The sequence below is a fragment of the Onychomys torridus genome, chromosome 11 (genome assembly GCF_903995425.1).
Source record: "Onychomys torridus chromosome 11, mOncTor1.1, whole genome shotgun sequence".
Taxonomy (NCBI): domain Eukaryota; kingdom Metazoa; phylum Chordata; class Mammalia; order Rodentia; family Cricetidae; genus Onychomys; species Onychomys torridus.
In genome coordinates this window covers 57,394,251-57,419,521 of record NC_050453.1, presented here as the reverse complement: position 1 = coordinate 57,419,521, position 25,271 = coordinate 57,394,251, and the positions used below count along the sequence as shown (strand labels likewise).

The following is a 25,271-nucleotide window of genomic DNA, read 5'->3' as shown; positions in this document are numbered from 1 at the left end:
AAACTGCATCTGGATCGCAATAGAGAGGCTGGATCTTTGGAGAGTTAGAGGTGGGCATCTTTGGCAGGAGCAGTGTTGCATCTGTGATCATAGAACATCACCAGGGACTTGGTAAAGAATGCAGGGCAGAGGGAATTAGGAGAAGACAGGAGTGAAGTTCAGGGAACCCTCGAGGAATGTGGTGTCACCGAAGCCAGAGCGGTGGTGAAGAGAGCATTTGAAAGGGCAAGAAGATGGCGAACAGAATTGTGGGAAAGCAGGTACGTGGAAGTCTGTATCTGCTGGATTTGGCGTCATGGAACTGACTCTGGAGCTGGATAAGTGCACACAAGGAGACCATTTGAAAGGAGGAAGTAAAGTAGCTAAGAAAGACAACAGTTCCTGAGAGTGGGCATCCCAGATGGGGCTGGGCAAAGCACACGAGAGCAGATTGCCTTTCGTGAAGCCCACCCGCTCTCTACCAGGAAACAGACTATGTTTAATGAGGAAGGGTGGACCTTCTCGAACTTATACAACTTTCTTCTGGCTAACGCGGGTATGGATAACCCTGCTGGAAATACAGATTTAGGTTCTTTTGATGGGTAAAATTCACCAGGTTTCTCACCAGGTTGTTGTTATTATTATTGGTTTACATTTCTGATTGATGATTGGTTGACTTTGTGGAGGGGTGCTCTCCTTCTACCATATGGCTTCTGGGGATCAAACTCAGATCATCAGGCTTAGCAGCAAGCACCTTTAGCTACTGAGCCATCTTGATGGCCCTTTCCTAGGTCCTGGGAATCAAAAGGGCTTAAGTGGATTGGAAAGGTAGGGAGGGCATGCATGCTGGTAGAAGCTCATCTGGGGCAGAGGCTAGGAGGGCGAGGAGGGAAGGAAGCCGTGCTGGGGCCCTGCTACCCTCTGCAGATATCGCCAACCGTGTGCTGCTGGCCCTCTTCACCATCGAGATGCTGATAAAGATGTATGGGCTGGGCCTGCGCCAGTACTTCATGTCCGTCTTCAACCGCTTCGACTGCTTCGTGGTGTGCAGCGGCATCCTGGAGATTCTGTTGGTGGAGTCGGGAGCCATGACGCCCCTGGGCATCTCGGTGCTCCGCTGCATCCGACTCCTGAGGCTCTTCAAGGTCACCAAGTGAGTGCAGGAAGGGGGTGGTCTGAGAGGTTGATGCTGCAGTGGCCTGGTCTTGGCCTGGCCGAGGCCTCCTTTTTCTCCTTAAACCACTGGCCTCTGGGGAAGAGAAATCCCACTCACACTGCCGGATGCCTCTTTCCTCTTGTGTCTCACTATGATCTGTGCAGGGAGGGGGACCCCTGGGAGATGGAAGGAAGAGACAGAGAGAGACATGTGAGAGAGGAAGGGAAAAGAAAGAAAGAGGACATGGGGCAGGTGAGGGGAACGGGCAAGGGAGTGGGGGTGACCAGACACAGAGGGGAAAGGACACATTTATTTCATTTGAGCTTCTTCCCTTCTACGGGGGTTTTGTCAAGCCCCCAGTCCATGCTTGAAACTGTAACGGTGCTGTGCCTTAAATACATCATGCCTTTTCCTGAACAATTAACACCAATACAAAATTGCAATTATAATGTCTTGTAATGATTTACATGACTGTGGTCTTTCTCTGAAAACGTATCACAGCACTGCATTTATAGGATTTAATGCTGTCCTCCACCGGCTCCAGACAACTGAAATCACCAATGAAGGGATTCTATGATGTTCTTTTTTTTTGAGACAGGGTTTCTCTGTGTAGTTTTGGTTCCTGTCCTGGATTTCGCTCTGTAGACCAGGCTGGCCTTGAACTCACAGAGATCCGCCTGCCTCTGCCTCCCGAGTGCCGGGATTAAAGGCGTGCGCCACCACTGCCTGTCACTATGATGTTCTTAAACACTTGCCCAGCACTGGCATGAGCACGGGTCTCTACTCTCATAGAGTGTACATAGTGAAGATGGAAATTCATTCCTAGCCCCACCTAGGAGTATGAAATGGGAACTAAGGCAGACAAGTAGATGGTCAGCAAGAGGCATGCACCAGGAAGCCAGGGATGCAGCCACAGCCCTTTTCTGTTATGTCTCCAGTCTCGATCTCCAGCCCTCCGGGCTCAGGAGAAGCAGTGAGAAGGCCCTGCCCAGCCCCTGCCTTGCCGCTCCTCCTCCTCCGCAGGTACTGGACATCGCTGAGCAACCTGGTGGCGTCGCTGCTCAACTCCATCCGCTCCATTGCCTCTCTGCTGCTGCTTCTCTTCCTTTTCATCATCATCTTCGCCCTGCTGGGCATGCAGCTCTTTGGAGGCAGGTACGACTTCGAAGACACAGAAGTACGACGCAGCAACTTTGACAACTTCCCCCAGGCGCTCATCAGTGTCTTCCAGGTAGGCGCTCTGTCTGCGAAGCCCTCGTGCTGGGAGGTTCTTGAATTCCCTTTCTTTCTTCTCCCTTCCCCTCCCACATTTCTCTCTGTCTCTTCCTTCCATCTCCCAGGGCTTCCCTTTTCCCCTTTCTTCCTCTTTCTGGCTCCTCCCTTCCCCCCACCCTGGCACAGATCATAGTGAGTCACAAGAGGAAAGGGGCATCCGGCAGTGTGAGTGGGATTTCTCTTCCCCAGAGGGCAGTGATTTAAGGAGGAAAAGGAGGCCTCGGCCAGGCCAAGACCAGGCTTGGTCGGCCCTTGCAGCATCAGCCTCTCAAGGACCCAGCTGCCTTCAATATCTGGAAAACATCACCTCCGCCAGGAAGCCTTTCTCTGACCTGTTGGTTAAATCCTTCTCACTTCCCGTGGCCTGTATCTTGGGCCATTGCAACACTATAATATTTGTCTCTTTCCCTGAGCTGTGCCTAACAACGCCTCGCCTGTCTGTTTCTTTTGGTCCCTGGTGCCTGGCACAGTGCTACAGCAGCTGATGTAAACACTTGGGGTAGACTGAAAGACGGAGGTGTGCTGCTCACATCTCTAGGAAAAAGTCAGACAAGCTGAAAGCTCCCTCTGCAAGCTGGGAAAACCACAGGCATCTGAGACCCATTTCTCACACGAGAGGCACAGGGGCTACCTATCTATGAGAAGCCACTCAAGGGATCATGGCCGTGATTCAGAGTGACCTTCAGAGCCACAGGCTCCCAGAGGAGCTTTCTTAGTGTTGAGCATGGAAATGTTCCTTTTTGCGTCAGCAGTATCTCACAGGTCACTCTACCATGCCATACCAGCAGGAGCGGTAGGGGACAACCAGTCTGCCCTGGAGATGGCTTCATCCTGCCCTTGTTCCGTTCACTACCTCATTGGCTGGCCAGGGATGGTGCTTTTCAAGGGACTTGACAGTGGTACTATTTTTGGAGGCCAGGATAACAGAGGCCTGGCTGAGTATAGTCCACTTCAGCTTGGGGATTAAGATCAGAGTGGTGGCCCCATGATCAAACTTGGTCCTGGAGAGGCTTGATAAGACTTTTTCCAACCATTCCCGGCAGCCCTTCTGTCCTGTGCTCCTCTCCAGAGCCCACTCACTCCTCCTCCAAGCCCACACACACCTTGATAACATTGTAGCTAACTGGAGGGGCAGTGAGGACTGTAGGGAGTAATCATCTGGACCGTGGGAACTGGGGGAGCTGATAGGTGACAAAGGCCTTTTGGGGTGATGTGTCCTTTCATCTTGTGTACCCCCCACCTAGGTCCTGACAGGCGAAGACTGGAACTCTGTGATGTACAATGGTATCATGGCCTACGGAGGCCCCTCCTACCCTGGAGTGCTCGTGTGTATTTACTTCATCATCCTTTTCGTCTGTGGCAACTGTATCCCCTCTGGGCCAGGGTGCAAAGAAGAGCTGGGGGAGTTGGCTTTAGCAGGGAGGATCAGGGGTCCCCATGTGTCAGGAAGTCAGTTCAGGGGGTTCCCAGGTTCGTGAAGTGGAGGAACAGGACACAGTAAAGGAAGTAGCAGCAATAATGTAATTCTTTCCACCAGAAATGTTGGGGAGCAATGCACCCAATCAGCTGGTGAGAGCCTGAAGCAAGTGGGAAGAAACTTAGAAGGACTTCGCAGATTAGCAGTGGAGAGGGATGGGCAGCCTGGTCCAGATGCTGGAGGCATGCGGGGTGGGGGGTGGGGAGCCAAGGTGTCCTCCGACTTGAAGGAGAAAAAAAATGTTGGGCTTACAGTTCCACATTATGGTCTGTCATCAAGGGAAGTCAGGGCAGGAACTCAAGCAAGGGCCTGGAGCCAGGAACTGAAGCAGGGACCACAGTACAGTGGTCCTCCACCTTCCTAACCTTCCTAATGCTGCGACCTTTTAATACAGTTCCTCATGTGGTGGTGACCCCTCCCACCCCCCGCCAACTATAACATTATTTTCATTGCTACTTCATAACTGTAATTTTGCTACTGTTACAAGTTGTCAGGTAAATATCTATGTTTTCTGTTGGTCTTCGGCGACCCCTGTGAAAAGATCATTCAACACCCCCAAGGGGGGCACGACCCAAAGGTTGGGAACCACTTGAAGGAATGCTGCTTACTAACCCTCTCCCTCTGGCTTGTTCAGCTACCTTCTTTATATAACCCAGGACCACCTGCCCAGGGTGGGTTGGGCCCTCTGACATCAATCAGCAGTTTTAAAACTGCAAGTCTGATGGAGGACGTTCCTAAATGGAGGTTCCCTCTTCCCAAGTGTGTCAGGTTAACAACTGAAGCTGACACAAAGCTGTGACCAGGGATGCATCTGAGCTCTGGGACCAGGAAGATTAAGCTAGGATAGGCCAAAAGGTGAGATGAGCAGAGAGAGGAGAGAGTGAAGGAGATGGGCAGAAAGATGCTAGTGGCCTGAAGGGTCCCTACGCCATGCTGTGGAATCTGGCACCACGGTGAGCGGGCAGAGATGAAGTCAATGGCCCCTGCTTTGCCTCACTCCCGAGGATTCTGATCGGGCAGCTGGGATCCGCTCTGGCAGCTGGAGAATAAGACTCAAAAGCTTTGGTGGATTCAGGCCCCATCTGCAGGCGAGCCTCTCTGAGGACACGTCTATGCTCCTGGGCCTGTCTTCCCAAGGCTGTAGCTCTGTCAAGAAACTGCCCCCTCAGGGATTAAGGCCTTGAAACACATGGGCAGGCAAAACTCCTGTCCCAGAAACTGCCTTCCACCACAACTCAAGGCTCCTTAGCTGACCTCTAGACATCCTGCTCAACGTCTTCCTGGCTATCGCTGTGGACAACCTGGCAGAGGCAGAGAGTCTGACTTCTGCCCAGAAGGCCAAGGCCGAGGAGAGAAAGCGCAGGAAGATGTCTAAGTGAGTGCTGTCCTCCGGGTGAGAGCTGGCCCGACTGTGGCCATGGCCTCTAAGCTCTAAGCGGGGTCCCTGCCTTGAGCCAGATGAGCAGAGGCCACACGACACCGGCTCTTGTGGGCAGGTTTCGCCCATCAGGACATTCGGGCCTTCTGAAGTTTCACGAAGTATAGTGTTCTTTGGGCAAAGCTAGAGGCAAGTTGGTCTTTTAGACAGACTCAAGAAATACAATGATCTAGCCCAGTGGGTTCTAAGATGTTTTTTCCCTCCTCACGGTCCTGCTATTGAGTCACTGTACCTCTTGGAGGGAGTCAGTAGTTTTGGAACTTCAGGCTACTGTGAAGTAGGGGCTGACTTCTCAGTTCTCTGCAGACCTGTCCATTTGTGATTGTTCATGTCTCTCTGTGCCTGGTGCCTGGGAGTAGATGTGGGATAGGTTTTTTTCTGGATAGTATTTCTCAAATTCAAGTTGCAAATGAACCATCTGGAGGTTTTATGAAATGTAGGGTCTATGTCAACCAGCCTGAACCAGGTGGGATAGATGAAGGCTTGACTTTCTAGCCAGTTCCCAGTTCCCAGGCAGTGCTAATGCACCTGGGTTTGGAGGATCACAGTTTGGGAAACTGAACTTCAGCCTGGAGCCTGCTTCTTTTAACCCAGGCACCTGCAGGAATGGGATGCCCATTTCTTGGGAGCAAGGTGGAAAGAGCTAGGGAGGAGAAACCAGCAAAGCCCCCCCCCCCCAGCCATTTCCAGGCTTGGAACTTGGACAGGCCATAATTCCATTCTGAACCCTACACAAAACAGGTGCGCCGGGCAGTGGTGATGCACACCTTTAATCGCAGCTCTTGGGAGGCAGAGCCAGGTGGATCTCTGTGAGTTCGAGGCCATCCTGGTCTACAGAGTGAGTTCCAGGACAGGCTCCAAAGCTCCACAGAGAAAACCTGTCTCGAAAAACAAAAACATAAATAAATAAATAAATTAATTAATTAATTAATTTTTTAAGTTAAAAAAAAACAGGTGCAAAGCCACTCCCCACTCATTCACTAGAACAAACACCCACTATGGATGACCACTGAGACTCTCGCTTGAGTAGAGGCTCACACCTTCTACCACAAAGGAAAGGCTTGCCCAGGGCTACACCCTTCCCATTGGGCTAGTGCTGCTCCTTCCCTGATCCCCCCTGAGCCATTGGTGTGAAATCGTCCTGAGGGTGTTGTCAGCCCTGAAACCATCCTTACAGCCTCCACTTTGGATTTCCTTGGTTTTCACTGCAGGGGGCTCCCAGACAAATCAGAAGAAGAGAAGTCGACAATGGCTAAGAAGCTGGAGCAGAAGTTCAAGGGTGAAGGCATCCCCACCACTGCCAAGGTGAGCCCTTTGCAGGCTGGCCGGAGAGCCTCTGAGAATCCCCTGACTCCCCATGCTACTCAGGGCACTTTGGGGATAGGAAGGAGACATAGAGTAGTAGAGACAACATCCCCTTGCTTCTGTAGGAGGGAGAGCCCATATCTGCATCTCTTCTGGGGACTCCTGTGTGGAGAGGCGCAGGCCCTTCAGCATGGGAGCCAGACTTCCTTAGTGTCCTGTGCAGAGCAAGAAGGCAGCCTGTCTGCCCACCCACAGTTCTACTAGGAGCCTGGCTCTCCACTCCTGCTAGCTCTGCCTTGCATAGGCCCTGCTCACCACTGTGGAGAGTGAGGAAAGAGAGTCAGGAGCCAGGGGCCTGGGCTGCAAAGAGGCTGGGCGTCTTGGCCCGAGCAACTCAATTCTCCTGTAGAGAGTGAAGAGAACACACAGTGAAGGCAGTCTCAGACTGGCTAAAGCCTTGGTTTTGCCCAACACAGGCTTGGATAAGTTGTCTACCGTGCTGGGCCTGGCTTCTTTTTTGTAAGACATAATGACATAAAGACCTGGCTACCACCCGCCTCTCAGGTTATAGGGAATATTCAGGAAGCTGGACAATGGCCCTCCAGAAGATGCCCAGTAAACACAAGCATCAGTTTTTGCTTCCTCATCACCTTCACTGTTCCTTTCTACAGCTGAAAATTGATGAGTTCGAATCTAACGTCAATGAAGTGAAAGACCCCTACCCTTCGGCTGACTTCCCAGGTAAGGATCCCAGAGCCCGGGCTGGAGCAGGATGCTGTTGAAGGGGCGACGTGATGATACTGAATTCTCTGTTGGGTGTCTCCTGTGTGTCTCCTGCTTATACCTCTCCATGTGGAGGCCAGGAACCTGGCCTGCCGCTCCCTGCAATATACATAGCAAAAATAATATTCCACACATGCTTTAATTTACTTGTATTGAGTTCTAGCTATCTGCTTCAGTACTGAACACCCAGTTTTCAAAGAGCACAGGGCTGGTGGGCATACAAGTCCCCCCTGCCCACTGGGTTCTAGCCAAAGAAGGGCATTTTCATTCATATGGTGATAGGGCAGATCACTCCCTACCCTGTATCTCAAATAAAACCATGACTGCCACTGTGTGAAAATCCACAAGGGCGGCATGGGAAGGAAGCTGGGTAAAACAGAGCTGCAGACCAGCTGCAAGCATCCCAGGTGCATGTCGCCACTGGCTGCTGTGTGAACCCTGCTCATCTGGACCAAGGACAGGATGTACAGTAGGAGCAGAGCCAAGCTGGATTAGCACCCACCACACGGCCTCTTGGAAAAACCTGGGACACAAGTGCTCCCAGGCTCGGTCACAGGTCCTTCTGAGTGTTTTACCTCTTACTGTGTAATCGGCTGCTTAGCTTTAGTGTCTCTAAGCTCCAGTTGGACTTTCTGTGTTTGGAATGGCGGCGCGTGGCACCCTGTAGGCTCTCCACAAATCAAATAAATGATCGCATGGAATGATTTTGCAAAGTGAAGTATGGAGAGCAAGGCTGGCGAAATTTCTTTAAATATCTAGCAGGAGTATATTGGGAACACTTCCCATGGAGTTGTGTCGCCTAATGGCCATCCTCTGTTGGGTGCACGTGGCTGGCCTGAGGACGGGAGGGCGCCAGCTGTAGGAAATCTGATGTGAGGGGAAAGGGAAGGGGCTAGAGGGCAATGAGAGCAGGGGGTAGAGAACACGTGGGTTGGAGAGAGGTCCTACCAAGGCCCCTAAAATGTATTTATATCTAACCTCCTTCCAAAAATAAGCTGAAGGGGATTTTCACAAAAGTGCTGTGCAATCTGGGTCGAATGCACAGTCCTGCAAATTCCAGCCCCTCCAGAGGCCAAGGCATGGGAATATGGGTCAGTGGTGGAGTGCTTGCTTACCTCACGCTTGTCTCCCACATGAGACCTTGGGTTCAATTCCCAGTACTGGGGTGGCGGGGGTGGGGAAGATATGTGCAATAAAATTAACAAAACAAACACAGACAAAGGGCTAAAGAATTAAGAGGAGCTGCAAAGATGCTAACACTAAGGATGAACCTACCCCGCAATTAAACAGCCATGGCAGACCAGGCAGATGGGAGTGTCATCTTGGGGAGGAGGAGGTGGGGCCTCTTAGGATGGAGAGGAGTGGGGATGTGATTTGGGTAGGTTGAGGAACCCACAGGTCTCTGCCATGGAGAGAGCAGAATCAGGTGCCGTTGGCATGCCCTAGGGTCTCGGCCGGGTTGACAGGGTGGGGAGGAAGCACTGTTGGAGGAGGGAACCAAGCTGAGCATGTTAGGCAGATGCTTGGAATATCTTTTTCCTCCTCTCTACCTTCTGCTTCACCTCGGTGGCCATGATCCTGGCCAAAGCTCAAGAGATATTGGCTCCATTCTGCCCACGCTAGAAATTCCTTATTGTGTTTAGAATCCTAACCCAAGATTAAAAGCATGTGCCACCACGCCCGACCAGACTCCTCCTCAGTCTTGCTCGCAGCCCTACTTGCAGAAGGTTGGGGGGAAACTTCTGAGCTAGATCGTGCACTGTGCCCCAAAAGGGGAAGGCCCAGGCTGTACCCTGCTAATGCCGACTGCCCCAAATTGGCCTTTGCTTAGCGGCTTCAGAAGCTCTAGGAGGACTCTGGGCACAGAAGCCAACGGCCTGGCGAGGTTTGAAAACACCCCAATTTCTTTTCCTCTCCCCACAGGGGACGATGAGGAGGATGAGCCTGAGATCCCAATAAGCCCCCGGCCACGCCCTCTGGCCGAGCTGCAGCTGAAAGAGAAGGCAGTGCCCATTCCGGAGGCCAGCTCCTTCTTCATCTTCAGCCCCACCAATAAGTAGGTAGTGCTGTGGCGGCCATGCGGGGTAGCAGATGAGGCTCTCGGAGACAGTGGTTTCCCTCCCCCAGGAGTTCTGCTCTTGACGCTCCCTCTCTTTGGCTACCTTTACACGGCTCATTCCTTAGGTTATAGTCTTGGGCTCTGTCTAAAAATGCTAGCCCCAAGCTAGGGAGTAGCTTCAATAATAGTTATTTGCCTGACACGCACAAGGCACTGGTTTCAATGCCTAGCACATAACAAAAATAAAATGCCTTTAAAATGACTAAAAATGCTAGTATTTCTGGGACAAATAGTACTTTTACATTTTTTTATCGGTTACTTACACCTAAGAGGGACCGTGATTGCTGGTTCTAAGGACAGTTTTAGGTAGGACGAGGAGATGAGGTGTGGGGAGAGCTGGAGTTTTTATTATTACAATTTTCAGCTTTGGAATAAGCAGACTTCCCGGGGTTTCTTCTGCCCCATTCTTGGCTGGAGTATCCTCATGGTGGTGGGTGCTGGTCGAGGGGACAAGTGATGGAGGGGCTCAGTTGGGAGATGGGACTAAGACTGAGGGAATGAAGTGGGAGCCGAGTCCTGCGTGTTCAGCCAGGGGATCACGTGGATGCAGGGCTACCCTTCCTCCCTGACGGTGGGGACAGCAAGTGGATTGAGTGTCCCTCTGTGGGACAGAAGGTCGTGAGGCCTGGCCTTGCGGCATCTCACCCTCCCAACCTGCCCCACCAGGATCCGTGTCCTCTGTCACCGCATTGTCAACGCTACCTGGTTCACCAACTTCATCCTGCTCTTCATCCTGCTCAGCAGTGCTGCGCTGGCCGCTGAGGACCCCATCCGGGCTGAGTCCATGAGGAACCAGGTGATGGCAGCCCCTTCAGCTGGCTTAGCATCCTCCTCCAGGCTAGGCTGCAGCCGCCCCGCCCCACCCTGGGGCCCAAGTTCTATGTGGCCATAGGCATCAGAGTTTCTGGGAGCTTCTGGAGGGCTGGGACTTCCCGCTGCAGTTTCTGAACAGTGTTGCCATAGCAGAGGCAAGAGAGGCTCTGCCTGCCTGCCTGCCCCCCGAATAGTGCTGGTGCTGGCGATGAGGATGGTGGTCAAGATGGTAGTGATGGTGGTGGTGGTATCGAAGGTGTGGACAATAATGGTGGTAATGATAATGGTGATGACGGTAGTGATGTTAGTGGTTACGATCACTGGATAGTAAAGGTAGTGATAGTGATGGTAGTGATTATAACAGTGATGGGGGGGATGCTGTTGTTGATAATGGTGATGATACTGATGTGATGAAGTAGTAATGTTAATGATAATAGTGGTGGTGATAGTTGTGGTAATGATTATGATAGTGGTAATGGTGGTGGTGGTGGGGTGGTGGTGGTGGTGGTGGTGGTGGTGGTGGTGGTGGTGGTGGTGGTGGAACCATTGCTTTGCCAATTCTCTCACTGACTGCGTCTCCTCTGTCCCACCTCCAGATCCTTGAGTATTTTGACTATGTGTTCACTGCTGTTTTCACTGTGGAGATTGTCCTTAAGGTGAGTGAAGGCTGCAGGACAGACATGGCTGGGTACCAAGTGTTTCTAGGATGTGGCTCCGGTTTATACACAGTGACTCACTTGGGGACACTACTAAGGAGTGGGAGGGAAAGAAGGTAGAGATGAATAATGGTAAGGAAGACTCGTCAGATGCAGGAGACCACACAGGGCTTCAGCTCCTGAGCAAAGGGAAGTAAGGCAAGGGGGCAGGTGATTGAATGGAAGGCTGGAGACAAGAACTATGACCCTCCTGTGGCCACTACCTCTCAGAAAAGCACAGATCTTCCACCTGGAAGACACCTTAGCCTAAAGTGGGCCTGGGAGTTGGGGTTGTCCTTAGGCCTTCGCTGCAAGTACCAGGCAAGTTCTTGTCTTCCTAGAGTTCTCAAAGAATTGACTGTGGGGAAGTGTCCTGGAGAGAGTTCAGTAGCCTTGCAGACTGGCTTTGCTGCGTCTTGACCATGTGCTATGGGGTCTAGCTGTTTGGAGAAGCAAGCTGCAAGTCTGAAAATGCCCTCTAACTTTGGAGGGGAGGGGGGCTCCCAGTGCCACACCTTGATCTGCCACATAAAAGGCAACAGGTTTTACAAATCAGGAATTATCAGCTTTTGGAAACTTGTTAGGAGTTTACTCTCACGTGGGCTGGAGATATGGCCCCATTGAGCGTACTTGCCTAATATAAAGAGCTGGCTTGGATTCCCAGCACTGCATGAAAGCAGGCCTGGTGGTGTATGCCTGTAATCTGCTCAGTCAAGAGGTAAGGCAGGAAGAAGAGAAGCTTAAGGTCACCTTGGGGTGAATAAAGGGGTCCCAGGTTATCGACTAAGACAGAAAGCAGTTCTCTTATCTAAAGAAAAGACCATTTTCCTGGTTTGAGTTTCTACAACACAGCCCCGTGTGCCTGCTCCTGAGGTGGGCGCACTGGGTTCAGATTATCACAGTAGCAGGCTCTGACGAGCAGGCAGGGGTTCCATCTCTGAATGGAACCCAGAATCACAGGCCTTTGTCTCTTCCAATAGAAGAGGAGAGGGTGACTGTATGTAAGGTACAGGGCAGAGGGAGGAGTGCTCCCTTTTCAGAGTTTCCATCATCGACAGTGAAGCAGAGGGAGGAGTGCTCCCTTTTCAGAGCTTCCACCATTGACAGTGGAGCAGAGGGAGGAGTGCTCCCTTTTCAGAGCTTCCACCATTGACAGTGGAGCAGAGGGAGGAGTGCTCCCTTTTCAGAGCTTCCATCATTGACCGTGGAGCAGAGGGAGGAGTGCTCCCTTTTCAGAGCTTCCATCATTGACCGTGGAGCAGAGGGAGGAGTGCTCCCTTTTTGATGCTTCCACCATTGACAGTGGAGCAGAGGGAGGAGTGCTCCCTTTTCAGAGCTTCCACCATTGACAGTGGAGCAGAGGGAGGAGTGCTCCCTTTTCAGAGCTTCCACCATTGACAGTGGAGCAGAGGGAGAAGGCAGCTGCCCAGAGCTCAAGGAGGACTTCAGAAGTGGGGTGTTAGAATCAGACTTTGAAACCAAGCTACGCCATCGAGGAAGTGAATACGAGGCAGTGGTGTGAGTCCTGGGAGCAGGGCCAGCCAGGCATCCCCCTCCTGTGAAGGAGAAGACACCAAGGCACATGAAGACATCTGGAGGAAAGGACCCCCACACACCCTGAGGGCAGAGACAAGCACAGGTGTTCTGGAAGTGCCCAGCGTTTATCTGAAGCAGATAACAGGGGGAGTTAATAACATGACACTCCCTGATACAGCGGGCACTTTCCCGAGCAGACTGTGATGGGAAACCCTTCTCTAGGAGGGGAAGGCCTGCTCCTCCAGCTGCTGGCTTCAGATGTTGCCTCTCTCTCCAGATGACCACCTACGGAGCCTTCCTGCACAAAGGCTCCTTTTGCCGCAACTACTTCAACATCCTGGACCTGCTGGTGGTGGCCGTGTCCCTCATTTCTATGGGCCTCGAGTGAGCAGGGGCAGCCCAGTCCCAGGGCATGGGTGCTCTGTGCCTGCCTGCACCTCAGAGCAGGAGTCCCAGCCCTGTGCATGCCTGGGTTCCTGGCTGAAACAGGAGGGTGGCTTAGGGCTGTAGTTAGGAACACCCTTGGGTAGTCCCCAGCTGGGCTGAAGTGGCAATGCTTAAGTGCTCAGAGCCTTGTCCTTGAGACTGTGGGGTGAAGGGTGGGGGTGGGTGGTTAGGGAGGCGCGTGTGGGAAGCTCCAGGAGGTGAAGAGCTTCTGGCTGCAACACACCCCTCTAGGCCCCACAGCAGCTTGCTCCCGGCAGGTCCAGCGCCATCTCTGTGGTGAAGATCCTGAGAGTTCTGAGGGTGCTGCGGCCGCTCCGAGCCATCAACAGAGCCAAAGGGTTGAAGGTGAGCGAGGCCCCAGGTGCAGGAGGGGCCTGCTGTCCTGACTCCAGATCCTCAACTCAGATGCTCCACTTGGCCATCTATGGGGGTGAGAATGGAGCAGCCCAGCGTGCTTCCCCACCCCACCCCACCCCCATGCTCCTGGCGGTACTAGGAGGCGGAGTCTTGAATTCCCAGGGTTCCATGAGCAGGATGGTGGGGTGCAGCGGGGCAGCAGGCCCAGTGCCCACCAACTCCCCCTACCTTTCTAGCACGTGGTACAGTGCGTGTTTGTCGCTATCCGCACCATCGGGAACATCGTACTGGTCACCACCCTCCTGCAGTTCATATTTGCCTGCATTGGAGTCCAGCTTTTCAAGGTGAGGCCTTGCCTGGCCAGCAGCCCTTCCCTGGCCAACTTGAAGGCCACGTCAAAAGCCAGCCACTTCTCAAGCAAGAGAAGCCCAAATTGTGAAAGCAAATGATCTTGAACCTGTGGTGTCAAAATTAAGAAACACCCAGAGCCTATTTGCTAGGCGATGCCTGTGGCTAGCCTCTGGTTCTCTGGGCACCCTTGCCGTTGTGACTACTGTTACCCACAGGCCCAGTTATCTTTCCTCTCACCAACTTTTCAGTCTCCACCCACCATCAGGGCTCTCTACAACACCCCGGCCCAGCCACCTTCTTTGCTGAAGCCAGGCTCTGCAATCCACGGTCCTAGCTGGGATGTCTGGCATCATCCACATCACCCAGGAGCCTCTACAGAGGCCAACTTCATGTCTCATCCACAGTTGACCTTATCCTACCGACACTTCCCTGGGAGAACACGGCTCTCAGTTTCTCTCCAGGAACGTCCTCCCACAGAACTTTGATTTCTAGATGCCTCGGACTCTAGTATAGTATGCTACTTCCCATCATGATTCAATTCGTGATTATATAACCTCGGGCAGCCTTAGACATGTAATTTCACTATTATTCATTCAACCAATATGTAAGAATCACTTATTCCGTAGATGGGCCAGGGCCTTGACTAGGGTTGAGAGACTCAAAGGCAATTCCATGATCCTTCTTGAGGACATGATACTAGCTTTGAGGAAAGTGGTCAGTATCTGGCCTCTCAAGGTCACTAAGGAGGAGAGGTCCTGTTGGCCACTTCTCTGGAGGAACCCAAATGCTTATAATACCTGGATATCCTATCAGCCAGCTGGACATGGCGAAGGGATGCCCACTTTCCCCACAGTCTCCTCTTGTGACCCTAGAATCCCCAAGGGAAGAGTCTGTGTATTACATAGCTCTTACCCAGGCACCTAGTCCAGGCCTGGCATGCAGGAGCCTACCAACACATGTCCTGAAGCAACCCATGAGGATCCACCTTTTCTTTGGTTCTTACATCCTTTCTATGTAAGAGCAATAACCCTCCAGCATGTCACATCTGTGCTCTAGTTTCCTCCAGAGCCCTCAGGGTCTGCCTACCCAGCAGCTGGAAGCACTTCTGCTACATCTGGCCTTTTACATCACATTTTACTCTTGACGCATGTCACATACACTCCACATGATGCCAAAGAGCTCGGCATTGCTTTCTGCATAAAATTACATGGGTGCTGCTTTCCAGTACCCAGAACCCTGCTCAGCACCAGCGAAGTCCAGTTTCTGCTTCTCCTCCAGATCTCTTACTTCATCTCCACCCTCTGCTCTGGCAACCTCAGAGAAAGAGCGCCCTGAAGAAATGACAGAGCCCTGAAAGGAGGCGGGGCAGCTGGGCCCCTTGCCTGAGGCTTTCCTCTCTCAGGGCCTTCCAAGGAGCTGGAGCAGAATTCCTGGATTTCAAACCTGACTTAGTCTCAACTCTTTACTCAACTGTTTGTTCAAACAAAACGTTTTGCAGGTGGTGTTCAGCATGTGATAAACAGAAAAGAAGTATGTGCTCTTGCTGGGTCCATTAAGGGTACTCTTTCTCTGATGGGGAACTCAGAGGCCACCACAGTCAAAGGAGCGGGGCTGGGTGTGCTTACAACCTCAGGTCCAACCTCGGCCATTCCACAGATGCTCATCTGAGGCAGCAGCAAGGCTGGGTGGGAGGCCGTCGGGGAGCGGGAAAATGGGCAATGATGGCCTTGCCCTCAGAGTAAGAGAGGAGAAGCCTCCTCCTTCCAGACAGCTTGCCTTCCCTTCTCCCTCCGACCAAGCACCCACAGAGCCTGCCCCCCAACCCTGTTTTTATGGCCCTGTCTTCATCCATCCTCTTCCCTCCTGGATGCAGGGGAAGTTCTACAGCTGCAATGACTTATCCAAGATGACAGAGAAGGAATGCAGGTATTCCAGGCTCTGCCTGCTGAGGGGAACGGGAGGCTCGCGTGAGGTCCACGGTGTCCTTCAGGATGGGCAATGGGGTCCTTATAGAAGCCTGGGCCGTCGGTAGCTGTGGGGAGGGAATGCCCAACAGTGTCCTTCCTCTCTGTCCGACAACTCTGGCACAACTCACGACCCAGGGCCCAGGGGACGTGGGTGTGGCTGAGGTATCCCAGCCACACTGCGGAGTGACTGGGCCTCCCTGTGTCAGGGGCTACTACTACATCTACAAGGATGGAGACCCCACCCAGATAGAGCTGCGTCCCCGCCAGTGGATGCACAATGACTTCCACTTCGACAATGTGCTCTCTGCCATGATGTCACTCTTCACAGTCTCCACCTTCGAGGGGTGGCCTCAGTGAGTAAGACTGGGGGTCTGGGTCCATTATGGGCACAGTTAGGGTAGTACCAAGAAACAAGCAGCCCCCACTAAACCATGCCAGCCAACCAACCCACTGACTCATGCCACTCCTAAGGCAGCCTGACCAAAGGATTCTGACAAAATATACCCAAAATATACCCCCCCACACACACAAATGCATACCTCTCTCCCCACAGGGGAGTCTTAATGGTTGGCTGAGGGTAGTTAAGATGCCCCATGGAGTGGCAGGGCCATGGCAGGGTGGGTTCTAGCCTTCCCTAGACCAATTCTACCTTCTCTCTCAATCCTTGGCTATCCTGTGGCCAATGAGCTAACACCCACCTTCTTGGCCTGGATCTCAGCCTCATTATCCCAATTCTATTTATCCTCTCCTCTCTGCCTACTCTAAGGCTACTGTACAAGGCCATAGACTCCAATGAGGAGGACATGGGCCCCGTCTACAACAACCGAGTGGAGATGGCCATCTTCTTCATCATCTACATCATCCTCATTGCCTTCTTCATGATGAACATCTTTGTGGGCTTTGTCATCGTCACCTTCCAGGAACAGGGGGAGACTGAGTATAAGAACTGCGAACTGAACAAGAACCAGGTACTGAGCCACCTGCCAGAGATGGACAACAGAGTCCCACACACAGGCCCAGTCCTAGTCCGTGGACCCCATTTGCCTCCAACCTGAATCAGTTCGCACTGGTGTGGGGGAGGGCTTTCTTCTGGAACTTGCCTGTTGTCCAGAGAGAAAGCCTTTCAGAACCTCTGCACTGGGCTGCAGCTGTGATCAGAATGGGTCATGATGACTTGAGGGGAACTCAAGATGCCCAGTCATTCAGAGTTCCTCAGCCAGTTCCTCAGCTCCTGGCCACAGCTGCCCCTACACTGCACGCCAGGCTCCCTACAACCCCGTGATCATAGGTGCAGAGAGGGAGGGCTGACCTCTCCTGTCTTATTGTGTTCTAGCGCCAGTGTGTACAGTATGCCCTGAAGGCCCGCCCACTGAGGTGTTACATCCCCAAAAACCCATACCAGTATCAGGTGTGGTACGTCGTCACTTCCTCCTATTTTGAATACCTGATGTTTGCCCTCATCATGCTCAACACTATCTGCCTAGGCATGCAGGTAAGGAGATGGGGGACTGGCCAGACTAAGACCTAGGGCCTGGGTGGGGCAGGGATGTCGAGAAGTCCCCCAGTTCATCCCAGTAGGTATCTCTAGAGCACCTGCTGCAGGATACAGGTGTGAACGGATGGATCCCAGCCTTGTCCCTGATGGTTCATTTGTTAAGGAGCTAATTCAAGCCTCCAGCTAGATGGGATGGCAAATCTGCAAACAGGAGATGGATGCTACAGGCAAGGAGGGTGTGCAGGAAGCAGACCACGTATTCTCTGTTTTCCCTTCACTGTTGGAAATCTAGATGGCTGGGTTGTTTGGAAACTCGGCTCTGACCCCAAGAAAAATGGGCTTAGAACTCACAAGGCAGGCAACCCTCTTAGGAGAGAAGCCACCTCTTCATTGATCATATTTAATTATGCTATTTCATTAAACATCTGGTCTCTTACGCCCTTTATAATACAACTTCACAGCTAGACTCCCTGCTCCCAGGAGCCCAAGAAATACTTAATATATGCTAGTTGCTTTTCTCATAGCAGTGACCAAACACCTCACATGAAGCACCTAAGGAGTGAGAGGTTGATTTTGGCTCATGAATGGAGGGGATACAATACAGACTGAAAGGCTGCTACATGGTGGTAGGAACACGCAGCAGCTGCTTCCCCTCTGCAGACCAGGAAGCAGAGACAGGGTAGGAAGCAAGGCTTAGCTACAAACCCAGTGACCTACTTCCTCCCAACGCACCAGAGTCTGGGGACCACGTGTCCAAAGACACAAGCCTGTGGGGGAATATTTCACATTGAAACAAGAACACAATGCTAGGACCATGCACTGCAGGTTCATGGAGACCTGGGAGGGGACTCGCTGAGCTACAGAGCCTGGTCATGTAGAGGAATATAAGTAATAGTTTCTGGGGGTTGAGTCAGGCAGCAGCCATAGACAGCATTGCTAAGGGGAATGGCAATCAGCAGACCCTTCTCGCCTACCTCGGAAGGTTCTGTAGAAGACGTTTGAATTTCATCAACTTTTAAAAAAAGAGCGAGAGTCTCAGATGGACCCTGGAAGCAATCACAGAAGCCAAGGCCCCATCACTGGCATATAGGATATAGGAAACTTGGCTAGCTTTGTGTCCACTAGACACTGGTGATGTCAACCCAGAACCCACAGGGTCTTCTCTTTAGTCCTCCTCTATAATGACTTTGCAAAGCCCTGCCTAGGAGATTGCCAATTCTGGTCACTCAGGACCAATGTGTAAATGATATCTGGCCTTGCAGCCCCGAGCCATACTTGGTCGACCTTGCACCTGTTGAACCTCCACTCTATACTTTACCACTGCCTATTATGGGGTGGACTAAGCATGAAAGGTATCCTTAAGATCTGGTGGAAGTCAGGGGATTACTAGTCTTCCAGCTTGCTGAGATAAAACAGGTGAGAAGTGGGCCCAAGGGCAGACAGGAGGGGCTGCCCACAGAGAGGAGGGATCTAGGATCACCATCTGTAGCTGGTAAGTCTGGCCCACATCTCCCATGTTGCCTCTTCAGCATTACAACCAGTCGGAACAGATGAACCACATCTCAGACATTCTCAACGTGGCCTTCACCATCATCTTCACCCTGGAGATGGTCCTCAAGCTCATCGCATTCAAGCCCAGGGTGAGCGATTGAGCCATGGGGACAGAGGCACAGCTGTGGCCTGGGAAGAGAGACTTGGGTCATCTCTACTGATGACCCTTCAACCTAGACTCCAGCTGCTCACAGATTCTGGGCACTGCGTCTGAGGATCCATTCCCATTCCTGCCTCCCTTTCTGCTTCTGAAGCATAGGCCTCGAACTAGGATCTTGCTTTGATTCTTTGGCCCTCGAATCCGTTCCCACTGTCATCCCAATCCAATCCAGTTCTGTGCCATCCAGCTCTAGCAGGAGTTTTTTCTATGTAGCTTTGGTGCCTGTCCTGGAGCTCACTCTGTAGACCAGGCTGGCCTCGAACTCACAGAGATCCGCCTGCCTCTGCCTCCTGAGTGCTGCGATTAAAGGTGTGCGCCACTACTGCCTGGCCTCTGGCAGGAGTTTTAAGTGGGGCTCTGGAGGTGAAAGAGATTCCCATCTAGACTAAGCACCCAACAACTCCCTACCACTGACGCTGCAGGGGAAGAGAATTAGAAATCAGAAGTCAGAAAGAGAGAAGAGCTGGGATGCTGGAGCCCTGGCCTGCCCAGCACCTTGATGGGTGCCCCCCCTCACAACCCCCACCACCCCCTGTTGGCAGTCAGAGCTGCTTCCATCCACAGCTCAGCCCCTGCTCTCCCATGACCTTCCTTCCCAGGGCTATTTTGGAGACCCTTGGAATGTGTTTGACTTCCTGATCGTCATCGGCAGCATCATTGACGTCATCCTGAGTGAGATTGATGTGAGTATGGGTGGGCAGAGCCCTCACTGGGGTAGGGCTCCTGTTCAGTCTGCAGATGTTTATGGGGTACCCATGGCAAGTGCAGCGTGGCACCCCAGGGGGTTAGAACGGCAGAAGGACCAGTCTTCTGCTTTCGAGGAGTTGTATTCTCCAGAGCAGAATGGTGCCTGTGGTCCCAGGTGGATCCGTATGCCAATGCAGCAGACATGAAGAGCTCAGTGTCCAGCAGAGGTGGTCTGTGGCTGAGTTGGGGGAGGTGTAGGAGGTGGCCGTGGATTTGAAGAGGGTAACAAGCCTATGCAGGGAAACTTCTGGAGATATGTGAAGAGGTCAGACATGCTGGGATGTCTCAGTAGATCCCTACGGACATGCAGCGGAGAGAAGGGGGGCTGGACAAGGCTGGGGAGGCTGTGAACTTCATGAGCCACTCACTTCATAGGAATGTACTAAAGGTTTTGATCAAGTCAGTCCTTTATGCCACTTATTAAACACTTACTGAATACCTCTATGTGCCTTGTGTGGCTCTGGGTGCTCGAGGCACAGCAGGGAACAAAACTGTCATGGGCAGCAGACAATAAATCTATCACATGATAGGATGCATGATGATAAATAAAAGTGGGTAAGGATGAGCATGGAAGGGAACGAGAGGGTGGTACTAAGAGCAGATTGGAGCTAAGATCTGAATAGAGCAAAGGAGTAAGCCTTGTTGCTATGACAGACACTGTTAGAAAGCAAAAGGAGAATGTGTAAAGGGACTGCAGGAGGAGCATGCCTGCTGAATGCAGAGACTAGCAGAAGGCCCTTGTAGCTGGAATGGGGCAGAACAGGGCTAACAAGCTCTGGTCAGATCTCTGAGATGGCGAAGAGCTCTTTGGAAGGTGCAGACATGCTCAGACGTTAGGTCTGATGAGATCAGTATGGCTGCCATGTTGGTTAGGTCTGACGAGATCACTGTGGCTGCCGTGTTGGTTAGGTCTGACGAGATCACTGTGGCTGCCATGTTGAACTTGTGCTAGGAGGAACCAGGGCTGACCCAGGGACAGCAGCCAGGAAGGGCGTGCAGCAGTCCACATGGCAGGGGACAGAGAAGGGTTTGGGCTGTAAGGATGGTGAGAGGTGGTCAACTTGGGGCGTATTTTGAAGGCTGAGCGAAAGGCAAGCGGAAGCTGGAAGAAGCGATCCAAAGATCAGAAGCAGAAAGCAAAAACCAGTATCCTCTGGGCTCATCACTGAGCCGCACCCGGGAGCCAGGCACGGGCAGAGGAAGCCAAGAGGAAGAAGAGAAAGAGAAGGGTATCCATCTACCTAAGCCACTCCAGCTGAGGAGCAGTGAGATTCTACCCAAGTGATAGCTCATTTGAGGCAGGAGACTCATCATAGGCAGGGCTTCCTTCTGAACTTCCTACCTCCTAGCCCAAAGCACCAAGTTGATGGGAAAGACAGATACCAACCCTAGAGATGCCTGAAAGGGGAGCCCAGCTGAGAAAAGCCTGAATCTGTGAGGAAGGGGCCTTGAGCTGAGGCTCCAAAAGCTCAGCCCTGGGGGAAGTGGCACTTTCTGGGGACTTGGCTGCCACACCAACTGTCTGTTGTACTAGGGGAGGATCCTGGGAACCCTGTTCACCTCATCACAAATGGTGACAGACAGCTCCATCTGCTCAGGCCTGATAGGGGGTGGGCTCCGGAAAAAAATCAGTGGGGGCAGGCAGAGAGAGAACAATGTGTAGTGTATATGTGCTGTGTGTTTTCGTGCATGCTGTCTGCCAAGAAAATATATTCTGTGGCCTAAGAGCCACACTTGTCCCAAGCAGCCTGAAGACAGAACTCGAAACAGCCAGAATAAACAGCTCCAATTCAAACAGTTCCTTCTCGAAGTCTGAGACCCATGTGCCAGAGACCTTTCTCTTGGCTGTGGAGGGCGTCATGGTCATACTCTGGTTTTCAGAAGTGGAAAATTTCCCTCACCAGGATATGTGTTTGAGTCATGTTAAGGCTGATTTACATTCCTGGCATACAAAGTAGGGAAAGGCCTTGCCTGCCCATCAGAATTACAATGCTAGCCCCACCCTGCGCTGTTCACACGCACCTCCTGGTCACTGAAAATGTACCTGATGGCATTGAAGAACTAGTTTCTAGTTTCATTTGATGTTCATTGTAATCCAAGTGGCCACTCATGGTGAGTGGCCACTGGTCAGACTCCACAAGAACAGGGTTGTCATCCGGCTACATATGAGACTCTCCTGAAACCTTTCAGGCACTGAAACCTCTGCAGCCAGGCCTGGTCCATAGTCACTAGCTTCGTTGGCCTGCTGGGCCCCAGAAGTGGCCCACATACTGTATAACTCTCTAGATGAACCTGACATACAGCCAGGATCGAGGCCAGTGGTGCAGGGAGCCGAGGGCTGGGACCAATCTCCCTGCAGGCACATGGAAGCTCCATGATTACTTCCTTCATTGACCCACCCAGGGCTCCCAAGATGGGCATCTCATGAAATGTGGCCAGGGAAAAGATAGACACTCCTATAAACCCAACCACTGAGGAGCCAGGCCACTGAGATGCAAGCCTTGATCCTGGTCCCAGTTCTGAGTCGAGTGACACCTGGTGGGAGGAGGTGTCTCCAGTCTCCCCCACTCCCTGGAAGCTGGACCCCTGGGAGGGCATCAACCCTGGTTATGGGGATGGGGGGGGGAATCTACTTATAACTGTGAGCATGTCTTTCCCAATATGTCCTTAGCAAGGATGTTCCCTGTATCGCATAACCCAGACCCAGGGAGAACCCAAGCCCTTGGCACCCATAGACGCTTCTCAAAGATGAGATGGGACCTGTCTCTGTCCAGGCTTCCCTCCCCTCTTACTCCCTTGCCCGGGCCTCTTGCCTCATGATTCCCTAGAGCTTTGTCCTCGCTCCCACCCACTCTCTGCCCCAACTGCAGCCACGTGAGGTCTCCACCCCTTGCCTGTCTTCTTCTCTCTTTCAACTCTCCTTGTGTCTGTCCCTTCTGACATCTCTCTTCACCTCCCTCCCATGTGCTTCTCTCCCCTTTCCTCCCCTTCCCCTCCCCTCCCCTTCCCCTCGTCTCTTGTCTCCACAGACTTTCCTGGCCTCCAGCGGGGGACTTTATTGCCTGGGTGGAGGCTGCGGGAACGTTGTAATTTTCAGGCCGCATGAGCCCGCTCACCCTGCCCTGCAGCTTGCATGCTGAGCTGGCTGCATGGATCGCATGGGGTTCCTTTCCCTAGAGTAGGGCCCAGTGAGGGTCGGGGGTTTGGGTAGAGGTGGGGGGGCCTCTGTGGTAGAATATGCATGGATGTAGTGGCTACCTTAGAGCTCCGAGGAACGGACGGAGGATTCTCCCCAGACCTTCTCTAGAGAGGAGAGCACAGGACCTCCGTGTCAGTTTAGCGGGCACAGAGAACAGGGCCCAAATTGGCACACAGGGAACAGGACTAAAGCTGGCAGGAGGGCAGGAGCTTGCCCAACTTGCAACACTCAAGAGTAGGGTGGGGCAAGGGGGAGTGAGCACGCTGAGTGTACAGCAAACAGCTTGGTAAAGCTATTGGACACTTCTGAAGACTTTACAGGCCACCGGATGCATAGCTTAGTGCCACTTTACAGAGAAGGAGAGATGAACAGGATTCCAGCAGTGGGCCTTGCTGCAGCCTCATCCCAGAAAGCATCCCTGCTCTGCTCCCAAGCACTGGCTTACTACATAGCTTGGACCCTACATCCAGGGTTGAGACACACTGTCCCAGAGCCCTGCATCTCAGGATGGTCCAAGGCTATGAGACAATAGGATCTGTGAAGTGGGGCTGGAATCCTCCCACTATGAATATCACACACACACACACACACACACACACACACACACCCCACACACACATACACATACACACACACTCTCTCTCTCTCACACACACACACACACACACACACACATACACACAAACTCTCTCTCTCTCTCTCTCTCTCTCTCTCTCTCACACACACACACACACACACACACACACACACACACACACACACAAACCCAAAACACCCGCGCGTGCGTGCACTGCATTTCCTGCCTGCCCTGCCCCTTACTCTGGAGTGGCACCCCGAGACTGACCTCTGGGGCTGCTGCCCCACAGGACCCAGATGAGAGCGCGCGCATCTCCAGTGCCTTCTTCCGCCTGTTCCGGGTCATGAGACTGATCAAGCTGCTGAGCCGGGCAGAGGGTGTGCGCACCCTGCTGTGGACATTCATCAAGTCCTTCCAGGTGCGAGTGCCCAGCCCAACAGGCCAAGACCAGGGACCCAGGAAACTGACCCAGGGATGCCACTAGCCCATGGTGGGGTCCCAGAGTTCCAGAGCCAGGCACGTCCCTGGTGAGCCGAGGGAGGGCAGGCTGCAGGCCCCGGGGCCGTGGTTCTGCGGCCCTCAAAACACTTAGCTGGTGCTGCGTCCTCTTCCCCACAGGCCCTGCCGTACGTGGCCTTGCTTATTGTCATGCTCTTCTTCATCTACGCAGTCATCGGCATGCAGGTGAGGGGCAGGTGGGCCCAGGCCAAAGGGTGAGTCCTAGCTAAGCCAGAGGGTTTGTCTGTGGACCCAGAAAGGCCTACCAACCACGCAGCTCATTACTGAATCACGTCCCTGCCTCCCACATCCCAGGAGCCAAGCTGAGAGAGGAGGCAGAACTGAGCCCCAGATGCTCCGTATTATGAGCTAGGGTGTAGCCCAGGAGAGACGCTAGCGCGTGGTGCGCTTCGGGGAGCAGACCTGGTCTCTGAAGCCTTGGCTGGAGGCCTTCACCCAGAACCCCTCCCCGTGTCTTGATTAATCTAGTGCTTGCCGTAGAGAAATTGTCTACCCCCGCCTTTTGTTTGGTGTGGTAGGAAGAATGTTACAGCACCCAGGAAAGAATCCAGTGTGTTTGGCTTCAGATCTGACACGGCCCGAAGTGAAAGGCACCGGGGAGAAATAAGGTTGAGGGTAGGAAGCAGGTCACTCAGACGTGGCGGGAGACGGAAGAAGAGATGAGTGGAGCTTGCTTGTATCCTGGTTCTCTGTGCTTCGCAGATGTTCGGGAAGATCGCCATGGTGGACGGGACACAGATTAACCGGAACAACAACTTCCAGACTTTCCCTCAAGCTGTGTTGCTGCTCTTCAGGCACGCGTCCCTGACGTGGCTGGGGTTCCCCTCTGCACTCCAGGGGTTCCCCCTCTGCATTCCAGGGGTTCCCCCTCTGTACTCCTCCAAGTAGTGCCCGACCCACACAGGCCCTGTGCTGGTGGTGTCCCCTGCCTGGCTTAATACCCAGTTGTCACCGTTATGAAAACCTGGCATTGATGTTTGGCACTGAATTCCTCCCGAGTGGAACACTGCCTATTTTACCCCGCGGAAGCAGAGTTCAGAGGTCAAATGTCCCTCTTGAAAATTGCTGAGGCCTCAGTGACCCTTGACATTGATCGGTGACACTCACTTTTACAGTGGCTGTCATCATGGGTAAAAGCCACCCCACGCCAAGAAGGGTCTTTTCTGTAGCCCAGCTCTACTTTCGCCCTGCATAAAGGTGGAGCAGCGGGGCTGCAGAGAGGAGGGGACACTGTGACCAAGCTTGTAGGGATCCTACCCATGGGGAGGAGCCTAGTTCTGTTCAGCCCTCCTGGCTGACATCCCGAGAACCATGCGCACATCTAT

At 52.8% G+C, this 25,271-nt stretch overlaps 1 protein-coding gene across 1 annotated transcript in view; it reads left to right on the top strand.

Annotated features, from left to right (window-relative positions):
• Cacna1s (calcium voltage-gated channel subunit alpha1 S) overlaps positions 1–25,271 on the top strand; it is a 66,550-nt gene that overhangs the window by 29,597 nt on the left and 11,682 nt on the right. The window contains exons 11-31 of the mRNA XM_036202223.1: positions 907–1,132; positions 2,159–2,366; positions 3,655–3,775; positions 5,148–5,262; positions 6,537–6,630; positions 7,302–7,371; positions 9,337–9,469; positions 10,199–10,328; positions 10,942–11,001; positions 12,854–12,960; positions 13,281–13,368; positions 13,617–13,724; positions 15,605–15,657; positions 15,905–16,051; positions 16,465–16,666; positions 17,032–17,190; positions 18,723–18,833; positions 19,504–19,587; positions 23,717–23,845; positions 24,046–24,111; positions 24,649–24,740. Coding sequence (XP_036058116.1) covers positions 907–1,132; positions 2,159–2,366; positions 3,655–3,775; positions 5,148–5,262; positions 6,537–6,630; positions 7,302–7,371; positions 9,337–9,469; positions 10,199–10,328; positions 10,942–11,001; positions 12,854–12,960; positions 13,281–13,368; positions 13,617–13,724; positions 15,605–15,657; positions 15,905–16,051; positions 16,465–16,666; positions 17,032–17,190; positions 18,723–18,833; positions 19,504–19,587; positions 23,717–23,845; positions 24,046–24,111; positions 24,649–24,740 — 2,503 coding nt within the window. The remainder of the gene's footprint in view (positions 1–906; positions 1,133–2,158; positions 2,367–3,654; positions 3,776–5,147; positions 5,263–6,536; positions 6,631–7,301; positions 7,372–9,336; positions 9,470–10,198; positions 10,329–10,941; positions 11,002–12,853; positions 12,961–13,280; positions 13,369–13,616; positions 13,725–15,604; positions 15,658–15,904; positions 16,052–16,464; positions 16,667–17,031; positions 17,191–18,722; positions 18,834–19,503; positions 19,588–23,716; positions 23,846–24,045; positions 24,112–24,648; positions 24,741–25,271) is intronic.